The sequence below is a fragment of the Pangasianodon hypophthalmus genome, chromosome 18 (assembly GCF_027358585.1).
Source record: "Pangasianodon hypophthalmus isolate fPanHyp1 chromosome 18, fPanHyp1.pri, whole genome shotgun sequence".
NCBI lineage: Eukaryota > Metazoa > Chordata > Actinopteri > Siluriformes > Pangasiidae > Pangasianodon > Pangasianodon hypophthalmus.
Window position 1 is genome coordinate 12,829,198 of NC_069727.1, and position 11,790 is coordinate 12,840,987.

The 11,790-nt window shown below is 40.8% G+C and overlaps 1 protein-coding gene across 4 annotated transcripts in view; it reads left to right on the forward strand.

Annotated features, from left to right (window-relative positions):
* Positions 1-364: 364 nt before the first annotated feature.
* The window catches only part of iqsec3a (IQ motif and Sec7 domain ArfGEF 3a), a 131,029-nt gene continuing 119,603 nt past the window's right edge, over positions 365-11,790 (forward strand). The window contains exon 1 of one of the 4 annotated variants that reach the window (XM_026922967.3): positions 365-1,297. In XM_026922967.3, coding sequence (XP_026778768.2) covers positions 774-1,297 — 524 coding nt within the window. In that variant the 5' untranslated portion in view covers positions 365-773. The remainder of the gene's footprint in view (positions 1,298-11,790) is intronic. The other 3 variants (XM_026922966.3, XR_008304853.1, XM_026922968.3) reach the window with 3 other exon arrangements.

Consider the following 11,790-nt stretch of genomic DNA (forward strand, 5'->3'; position numbering starts at 1 on the left):
TCAAAACATATGTCAGTTGAGTCCATGGCACTGGTCAAAAGCACCACTAGGAATCAAAACATAACTTTGAATTGTCCCGTTTGTCGCCATAAACTAAATATTAATGATTAACCATTAAAAGTAGCTTTTGTCTGCATTCAGTTAGTTGTTTATCTGGACCTTTGTAAACAAGAAATGTTATATAATTTAATTTTTTAGTTGCATACCCTTGGTGGAGGTTTTTAGTAATGAATAAAATATGAATATGAACCCTTTGGCTTTCCATATTGGTCCCCTTGTTCACTTGCTTATGTCGAGCCACACAACCAGTACAGCTCAACACAACTGAACAAAATGCAACAATCTTGTGTTGCTTCACATTGCAGAAGTTAACTTGACAGTGTAGCAGTAGCCTAATTCAGAACTGTAGTTCTCAGTTCTACACTGCAGGCATTTGCATTATGAGTACATGGCGAGAATCAAAGGCAGAGAGGTGACTCCATATTGACATATTGCTGATAAGTAAAAATGCAGGAGTGGATGGGGTTAAGTGTTGAGAGTCCACACGCTATACTGTGGTTGGCCACAGAGCTGAGCATCCTCCCCCACCTCCTACTACAGCTCCTCCTCTTCCTCCTGATGCTGTGAGACTGATCCTCCGCATCAGCACAGGCATCCGCATCCTCACACAGCCTGAACACAGGACTCAGAGAGAGAGGGCACGGGCTAGTTCTCCCGATCTCCCCGACCCTCTCAACAAACACACCAAAAACACCCAATTCAGACGCTCAGCGATGGAGAGTTTGCTGGACAACCCCATGAAAGCCGTGCTTTATCTCAAAGAGCTGACGACCATCGTGCAAAACCAACAGAGCCTCATACAGACACAGCGGCAGAGAATCGACGATCTCGAGAGGAAGGTGCAGGACCTGATTGGAGAAAACCGGCGCCTGAGAGATCCGCATCAGCACCACCAGCATCAGCAGCCGCAGCATCAGCATCCACCTCCTCCTCCTCCTCCTCCACCGAGGAGCAGCAGCCCAGCGCCAGCATCCGGGCCGCATCCTCCACCGGCCGGAACTCTGGGCCAGGCTCCGCTGCATCACCCTCCTCCGCCGGTCCATCATCACCACCACCCCCATCATCATCATCCGTCTCCGCCGCGACAGCTGCAGCTTGTGCCCGCTGCCCCACCGTGCAGCGCCGGTACTCCGCCTGAGGAGCGCGAGGAGAGCGCGAGGAGCCCGCGGTGCAGATCGCTGGTGCCGCAGCCGCCTGTGAGCCTCTGCCGCTCGACCGGACTCTCCAGAAAAGCCGAGTAAGTCCAAAAGTCACAGTTACTTTTATTATCATTTTTTACATTCCTTCCGCCCCTCGTTTTCTTGTCGGCTTTGCAGAATTTATGCTCATTCAGAGCTGTTTTGAAGCACCTCCACTGCACTATCTGCAGCGTGCACACGTACTTCCCGTGTTTCTTCATCTGAATGCACAGAAACACTAAATTCAGCACTGCGCGCGTTAATTCCTCGCAAGGGGATCTTGTGTATGAAGCAGAAGTCATTAATGCTTTTTAATGACTCCTGTAAGCTCCAGCACAGTGGGACTCCAGCACACACTCTGCTCAGAAGATGTGTTCAGGTGTCAAAAGCATGTCTGCCTACACTTTCTCTAACAACATAAAAATGAATAACATGCAGCTGGATCAAGCAGTGATGTCTTGATTATTGTTGTTAGCTGAGATAAATAGATATAGTTTAATGTGTTCAATCCAGAACAATAGTTAAATAAGCAGATTTAGAGTAGCATACATACAGTATATCTGGTGAACTGAGTGGGTGGAACCAAATTTAGTGTGTGCATATTCCATGCAAAGTTGGTAAAGTTACTAATAATTAGATAAACCCATTCTAGATGCTTTGCATTAACAGTCTTTAATGAGTTCTAGCTGTATATCGATTATCAGTCAGTTACCGCTCATTCTGAATTTTGTGACTTGTCATTGATCACAGGCGTTAATCCCTGTCCTTCAGGCTTGTCCTTTGACCTTCAGTGATGTTACCTTCATCTCTAACTGGGAGGTTTTGTTCTGACAATCATCAGCTGCCCTTAATTTAGCTGCTATATGCAGTAATTGTAGAACTGCTATAGAATTTTACATTTATTTGGAGCGTAAATCGTTTTTATAATGAGATCATGCAGAAATGAAGTGGGGGGAAACTAAAAGGACTGGTTTGGTCTTGATTTATTTATTTATTTTTTTGAAAGAAGGCTCTTAAAATAAAACAATGCATTTTATATTTATATTGCTGGTTAAAAAAGACATATCATGATGATTGGATGATTGGAGATAACCTTATAATACTAAAGTCATGATGTTGTATTTCCTAGTTCTGTACTAAAATGACTTTCAGTGAAGAATTATAGTTTACAGTTTAGCTGAGACCACATTACTCTCACTGTGAAAAATCCGGAAATCCTATTATGAATATATTAGGTTTTGTATATTATATTATTTGTATTATATAATATTATTTGTGTCAATTTTAGTGATACGTCATTTCATCTTTGCTAGTTTTTATGAAGATTCTGAGACAGAGCAAAAAAGCATCTCTCGTTTTGTATTTTTGCCAGTTTTCAGGGAGACGATTCTGAGCCAGAGCAAAAACCATTCACACAGGCTAAAAACAATACACAACCAATACTGTAATGTATTTGTAACATGGATAATACACAGCAATGAAAAGCAAAATCTTCACTGCTCTCAAGCTACTTGATCTCTTTAAAGGAATACAATCAGCAGGGCTTGCTTTTTAAGAATTAAATGCTGAATTTGTGCCCGAAGTGATTGTGTTCTACTTTTAAAAGCAGTAAATGCCTCTGCATTGCATTGTGATTCTATTTAACATATAAAAGCAATCATACCAGTAGAGGAATGTTAAATGAAACACACAAACGGTTATATAATAAACAAGCGATTCCTGACTTTGCTGTCAGAAGTGAAGGTACTTCCTTGTTGTATTCCATTTAACTTCCATCAGTGTGTTGCAGTAGCACCACACTGAAATGCAATCACTCTCCAATCGCAGCCCTGAACCGTACAGAGTGATTCATTGCAATCAGAGACCGAGTTTCATTGTCTACTAATAAAACTGCTAAAAGTTTTAATATGACTACGTTTGAATAAGTTTTATTAAGATAAAATTCATACAGCTCACAGCAGGACCTAGGAGTAAAGTTTAAAATTTCTTAGACTTATCCGGTCTGTGTAACAGTTAAAATATTGAATTTTGTTTATTTTGTAAGTTGTAAAATTGTGCAAAAACTGTTTCTCTCTCTCTCTCTCTCTCTCTCTCTCTTTTTCTTAAACTACAAAACAGAATGATGAGGGAACTGTTTTTTTTTTTTTTTTTTTTTTGACAGTCAAATTCTGTTTTGTCCTCTTTTTGGTGAGATGCATCATGAGCTGTACCATTTATGCTGTCAGGGAGGGGTGAAAGCATTGTTGCACTCACTGTTATAGCTTCCTGATCTAAACTCGCCTAAAATAAGTGCAGAACATTTTCGTCAAACTACACATTTCCTCCTCATTTTTTTCACATTTTGTTATGTTGCAGCCTTCTGCTAAAATGCTAAAAAGATTTTTTGATTTTTTTTTCCATATCAATCTACACTTTATACCCCTCTATATCTCTATATAATGACAAAGCAAAAAGCAGATTTGTGATAACTGCAAATTTATTAAAAAGAAAAAACCGAAATATCACCTTGACATAAGTATTCAGACCCTTTGCTATGACACTTGAAATTTAGTTCAGGTGCATCCCATTTCTTTGGATCACCTTTGAGATATTTTTTACACTTTGTGTGGTCATGATTTGGAAAGGCACACACCTGTCTATATAAGGTCTAACAGCTGAAAATGCATATCAGAACAAAAACCAAGCCATGAGGTCAGAGGAACTGCCGGCAGAGCTCAGAGACAGGCGCAGATCTGGGGAAGACTACAAAAAAATTCTGCTGCATTGAAGGTTCCCAAGAGCACAGTGGTCTCCATATTTCTTAAATAGAAGATGTTTGGAACAGCAAGGACTCTTCCTAGAGCTGGCTGCCTGGCCAAACTGAGCAATCGGGGGAGAAGGGCCTTAGTAAGAGAGGTGACCAAGAACCCGATGGTCACTCTGTTTGAGTTCGAGAGATCATGTATGGAGATGGGAGAAACTTGCAGAAGGTCAACCATCACTGCAACACTCTACCGAGCTGGGCTTTATGGCAGAGTGGCCAGACGGAAGCCTCTCCACTTGGAATTTGTAAAAAAGCACCTAAATGACTCTTAAACTGTGAAACAAGAATATCTGGTCTAACAAAATGAAGATTGAACTGTTTGGCCTCAATTCCAAGTGCCATGTCTGGAGGAAACCAGGCACCGCTCATCACCTGCGCAATACCATCCCAAAGGTGAAGCAAGGTGGTGGTAGTGGCAAGGACTGGGGGCACTCAGCAAAATATAGAGATATCCTTAATGAAATCCTGTTTCAGAGCGCTCAGGACCTCAGACTGGGCCAAAGGTTCATCTTCCAACAGGACAATGACCCTAAGCACACCAATACAATGCAAGAGTGGCTTAGGGACAATGAATGTCCTTGAGTGGCCCAGCCAGAGTCTGGACTTGAACCCAATCAGACACCTCTGGAAAGACCTGAAAATGGCTGTCCGTTTGTGGTCCCCGTGCACAGAAAATCCCCAAATCCAGATGTGCAAAGCTTGTTGCATCAGATACAAAAAGAGTTGAGGCTGGAATCGCTGCCAAAGTTGCTTCAACTAAGTACTGAGTTAAGGGGCTGAATACTTGTCAATGTGATATTTCAGTTTTTTCTTTTTAATAAATTTGCAAAGTTATCAAAATCTTGTTTCTGCTTTGTCATTATGGGGTATGGAGTGTAGAGTGATGTGAAAAAAATTAAAGCATTTTAACATAAGGAAAATGTGAAAGAAAATGAAGGGGTCTGAATACTTTCTGAATGCACTGTATATTTAATTGAGCAATCTCTCTCTCTGCTCACTGGGATATTTTGGTGTTACTGTTATCTTCTTTGAAGGATCTTCATCTTTTATTCTGTATGGTGACAATGTCACATCTGTCTTATGCAGTTTTGAAACATCAGTAGAACATGTCTATTTTGAGTGCTTACCAATGAGGTGAAGTGAATCAGCAGCCTTGCTCAGTTTTAAAATGTTTTTCCTTTGTACTGTGCTGTTTTTTTTATTATCATGATTTGGATTGTGCAATGTAGCAGTGTTCAGGTGCTTTCTGCTCTGAAAACAGTGCCAGATGTTGTGGTCTTGTGCTACATATTCACTGCCAGATGGTACACATCTTCAATATGAGACACACACACACACACACACAACAGTAGCAGGACCACATCAGGTTCCACTCATGTCAGCCAAGAACAGGAACCTGAGGCTATCATGGGCACAGACTCACAGAAACTGGACAGTTAAAGATTAGGAAAAAAATCACCTGGTCTTTTTTCAGTCTTCAGCTGTCTACTTTCAGTGAGCCTGTGCCTATGATAGCCTCAGATTCTTGCTCTTGGCTGATCAGTAGTATCTGAAACACTCAAACCAGCCTATCTGGTACCAACAACCATGCCACAGTTAAAGTCACAGAGATCATACTTTTTCTTCATTCTGATGTTTCATGTGAACATTAACTGAAGCTCTTGACCTGTATCTGCATGAATTTATGAATTGTGCTGCTGCCACATGATTGGCATGATTGTATAAATGAGCAGGTGTACAGGTGTTCCTATTAAAGTGGATGGTGAGTGTGTGTGTGTGTGTGTGTGTATGTATATATATATATATATATATATATATATATATATTTAAATATCTGTTTTGTTGTTCTGCAGTGAAGGGTATTTGTAAATTGTAGACACAAATATATGACACTTATTGTAGCATAGCATAATCACCAGTGTGATTCAGATCCATGTGCATAGGTAGGCATGTGGTCTCTTGGTTAGGACGGACAGCACAAGAGAGGTTTTCTCTGTCTTTGGAAAGGCACTGCTGGAATTGATAGGGCACTGCATCAGAAAGCCTTAAACTCTACCTCTCCTGGGATCCTTCATTTTCATGCATTACAATATGGGGCTTGGCCAATAACTCTCCTCAGAGGCAGGCAGAGTTTTTTTTCTGGCCAGAAGCCCATACACAACAACTGCGGTGGAGCTCCATGGACTTTGAGGAATTTGAAGGTAAGATAAGAATTTCCAGTTCCTCAAAGTCCATGGAGCTCCACTGCAGTTGTTGTGTATGGGCTTGCAAAGAACTGACTGCAGGTCATGCATCTATGTTAGATCTATGCTTTGTGTAAGTCTTCTGGAACAGGACACACTCAATGGGTGTACTAAGGAGTTACTCAGGAGTTTAACTGCATAACAGTCCAGGACTAAAAACACAAATTCAAAAATAAAGTCAAATGCATTTGACTTTACAGCAAAACAACTCCAGCAAACACAATCCAAAGGGAAATGTGAGGCAAAAGAAACAGTCTAACAGTTGAGCAGCAGGAAAAACTTGGCTCGGTGATATCAGATCAATTGGCAAGACTGCAATGAGTATCAGTGGCATTTAAATAGGCTGGTACTTAATGAGCTGCATGTGTGCAATTAGTTAATATGGCAATGATCAGTATTCTGGAGTACCTGGTGGGCAGGTGAGGCATTGTAGTATGCATTGTAGATGTACTGTATATGCTCCCAGATAAAGTTGTTGTTCCTTTAATAATTATTGAATTAAATAATTTTAAAAGCACCACAGTGGAAATCTGTCTTAAAGTATATGATATATAGACAAATTCTCACTCACTCACTTTCAGTGCCACTTTATCCTAGTCAGGGTCATGGTGGATCAGGAGCCTATCTCATTAACACTGGTCATGAGGTGGGAATACACCCTGGGTGGGGTGCCAGTCTAATGCAGAGGACCATGCACAGATATTTACACGTTTCATTCACACCAATTTAGTGGCAATTTAGGGGCAATTTAATATAGACTGAACACCTACTGGCATGTTCTGGGGAGGTGGGAGGAAACCAGTGAACCCAGCAGTGTGTTACTGCTGGGTACAGCGGTGTACATAGATACGCTATATGGCCAAAAGTATGTGGACACCTGACCATCACATCCATAAGTGGTTCTTCCCCAAACTGTTATCAAAGTACACAATTGTACAAAATGGAAGCACACAATTGTACAGAATGTCTTTGTATGCTGTAGCATTACAATTTCCCTTCACTGGAACTAAGAGAACCAAACCTGTTCCAGCATGACAATGTCCCTGTGCACAAGGCGAGCTCCATGAAGACATGGTGTGTTAAGTTTGAAGTGGAAAAACTCGAGTGTCCTGCACAGAGCCCTGATCTCAACCCCAATAAACACCTTTGGGATGAACTGGGGAAGGGGGAATAAATCTGCAGTAAGATGTTCAACAAGCACATATGGACGTAATGGTCAGGGGTCCACAAACTTTTGGCCATACAGTGCTTTATGTCTAGAATTCAGAACAGCTGTTAGTTTTCTATTGACATATTCCTGAGATCCGCAGTCATTCAGGACCGTAGTAGGGTCCTCATGGAAGGATTGCTAATTAGCATTTAGACTAAACTTATGCACCATCTCCTTAAGTGTGAACTGCTTGATTGTACAGAAGCTCAGACGTATCCCTGAATTTAATTCAGCTTTTACAATAGTTTCAGGATTTAAGGAGAAATCTTTGCTCTCTAGCAGGTGCTGCAGCACATAAAAGTTATGTTATATGTTTACAAATGCATGTTATATATTTTTGACTTAATTGAAACATGCACATTTATTAGTATTTTTATGTTAGGCATTCTACTCCAGCTACTGAGGGAAGGTTATATTAAAGTACACTACTGCTACCCTAATACTAATATAACATTTAAAGTAATGCAGCAGCTGTGATCAAATAAAGCTGTTTATGAAGTGAAGTACTGGGGTGTTTTTTTTTTTAATAAAATAATACTATTAAATGTAATAAATATATACTATTATTATAACTAAATTAAACTCCACTAGTTAATTGGCAATAAAATACACTGAAACTTCTTGAACTGAATTTTTCTCTTTAAGCAGATAGAATTTGGGCAACTTGCTGTCCGGTAAGCATGATACTGGTCTTTTCTGAGATGCACCATGGTGAGAGGTTGCAAATGAATCTGACTAAACTCCAGCTATGGAGATGTTTTCATTGCAGGATGGGAAAGCATGGGTATGCTTGTTTTACTATGTCACATAGAGGGCACACAGATGTTTCATTCTCTACTCAGTGCACCAACTAGAATTAATGGATGTGTCTAGCTTACGTTGAGAGACACGCACTGTGATGAAAGTTGAACAGAGGTGAGATGGAGAAGTCACACGAAAGCTTGGGTCAGCTCCATGTCTGGTTTTGTGATGTGTTCCAGAACAGAGTAAGTGAATCTGGCATATGTTAATGGGGTTGTAAAACCTGTTATTTCCACTTATTACAATATTTATTATAGGGTCATCATTGGCAAGACTGCTAGATTATGGTAATTCTGAATGGTTTAATGAATAGTTTGGAATGTGAATTGCTTCCTTTTATCTGTATCTCTGTTCATTTAAGCTACCTCGGTCATGGGGATTAGTTTTGGCCTTCCTTTTTATCACTCTTTTAATCAGGACCACCTCCTTAGGCTTGGCCTTTCTCCATCTACACCAGGAGTTTATTAGAAGCTGTTGAAATTATGTGTGTATGTATAAGTGTTGGCATTGTTATATATTTATGTATAACATGAATAATGCATGCAATTAGTGATATTAGTGACATTATAACACACACACTTAGAGTTCACAAATCTCCAGGGATGCGTGTGGCAACATCAAGACATGTAATTTCCCAACAATACAATATTCTAAAAAACATTAATTCGAGGTATATGTACACATGCTGCCCTGAATTTAAATAGAACATTTTGCAGAAAACATCTTTAAAATAAGAAATGTTTCATATAGCCTTTTAAACCCAACTATTTGAGCTACTGTACTATTTTCTTTGTTGATATACAAAAACATTAGGACCGATTCCAACCTCACTGACTGAAAATTGCCCCTTGGCCATTTCATCAAGTTAAACAAATGACTTGTGATGTTGAATTACTACCAATCGCAAAGCACATATTAAACAATGCTTGCAGTGAGATCATGAAAACTGATTTTCTTTCACAAAACCTGCAGGAACATTGTTTTTTCAGTGAAGACATGTGCGGAAAATACATACTGTACATTACTGGCAAAATAATTCTATACTAAGAAACGTAGGTATAAGATTATTTTCTGTTTCTCTCTTTCTGTCTTCCTCAGTCTATTCTGCCCATGAAAGGATTATCAGTCTGTTTGCCATGCGAATGCTAGACACGTCTGTCGGGTTATAACAGGGCTACTGGCTTCAGCTTGCATGCTGCAGAAATTCAAATCATGAATATCCCATTTTGTGCAGAGTGGTTTTAGATTGCTTCATTTCTCTTCCCCCCCAGCATCTGTGAATCCCTTGCACATCATTAGCCAAGCCTTGCATGGAGTCACATATCGGCTCACTACTGGGTGTATGCATGCATGTGTATGTGTGTTTTTGGCTATGATTTTTTTCATGCTTTGTGTAAAGGTGACTGTGCAAAGGTGACTTACAAATCCTGGCAGCATGCCTTGCTGCTTTGTATGGACAGAAGGAGGGATGGAAAGAGAGAAATAGAGAGAGAGATTGAGGCATGAGCGAGAGTAATGTATCCTAAGAGCCACTATGATTGCACAAATGAATGTACGTGACACTCAACAAAATGATTTAATGAGAGAAAGAGAGAGAGATTAAGGGAACAGAGGCTGGATTTGGAGTGGCTTGACATTTGGCATGACTTTGCTTTGATAACAGTTTATACTGTGTTTATCTGTTTATTATCTTGGGAAATATTGCAGGACCACATTTAAAATTTTCATTTTCTGGAATGCAAACCATTTAGATGCACAAGTGCTGGCTGGGCTAGCTTGTCCTTGGTGAGCTGAGCTGTCATCAACGATTAAATCACAACCAGTATAATAATGATGTCAGATGAAAAAGTTGCATCTCTAAAATAAAGTTATTCATTAATTTATTGTTCCTGGTGGGAGTCACGGTGGCAGCAGGCTGAGGAGGTCAGCCCAGATTTAACCTGGGGGAATTCACCGACTCCAGACATTCCCAAGTCAGCTGAGAGAGATAACCTCTCCAAAGGCTCCTGGGTCTGCCACAGGGTCTCTATCTGGAATGTGCCTGTTACAGCTCTAGCGGGAGTCGACCAGGAGGTATCCATTTAAGTTACACGAACCACTTCTACTGGCTCTCCCTGACTGCCAAGCTCATCACTCTGTCACTGAGAGTGAGCCCAGAAATCCTGTGGAGGAACCTCACTGTACTCAAGACCTACACTGTGGTCACTACCTACAACTGACGAAGATTAACCAGTAAACAGATACCTTTGTCTGAAAACTCCTGCTTCACCAACAGGAGCAAGCTGTCTATCTTACAGTTGGAGTGTTGGAGTGTTTATTGTGCCAGAGGTTTTATTACCACCATGGTTAGCAACCATGTGAACTTCCTAATTCCATTGAAATATTGTCCTTGTCAGTGTTACCAAAAAACAAATTGTTTTTCAAAAATTTTATTCCATTGATCATAAGACTATTATTTGATCATTTGACTATTTAGTTTTCGCTTTTTGAGAAACCTTTGCATAATTGTATGAAATAAATCTGAATCTGTCACCTTCACATGCTTTTTGCTTCATATTCATAACTGTGTGTGTGATACATATATACTGTATATATCAGCCATAACATTATGACCACTGACAGGTGAAGTGAATAATATTGATTATCTCGTTACAATAGCACCTGTCAAGGGTTGAGATATATTAGGCAGCAAGTGACCAGTTGGTTCTCGAAGTTGATGTGTTGGAAACAGGAAAAATGGGCAAGCGTAAGGATTAGACAGACTTTGACAACAGCCAAATTGTGATGGCTAGATGACTGGGTCAGAGCATCTTTAAAATGGCAGGCCTTGTGGGGTGTTCCCGGTATGCAGTGATTAGTACCTACCAAAGGTGGTCCAAGGAAGGACAACCGGTGAACTAGCGACAGGGTCATGGGCGCCCAAGGCTCACCAAACTCGCTCATCCATGTCTTTATGGACCTTGCTTTGTGCACTGGTGCGCATTCATGTTGGAACAGGAAATGGCCATCCCCAAATTGTTCCCGCAAAGTTGGGAGCATGAAATTATCCAAAATGTCTTGGTATGCTGAAGCATTAAGAGTTCCTTTCACTGGAACTAAGGAGCCAAGCCCAACCCCTGAAAATCAACCCCACACCATAATCCCCCCTCCACCAAACTTTACACTTGGCACAATGCAGTAAGGCAAGTACCGTTCTCCTGGCAAACGCCAAACCCAGACTCATCCATCAGATTGCCAGACAGAGATGCGTGATTCGTCACTCCAGAGAACACATCTCTACTGCTCTAGAGTCCAGTGGCGGCGTGCTTTACACCACTGCATCCGACGCTTTGCACTGCACTTGGTGGTGTAAGGCTTGGATGCAGCTGCTCGGCCATGGAAACCCATTCCATGAAGCTCTCTATGCACTGTTCTTGAGTTAATCTGAAGGCCACACGAAGTTTGGACGTCTGAAGCTATTGACTCTGCAGACAGTTGACGACTTCTGCGCAATGC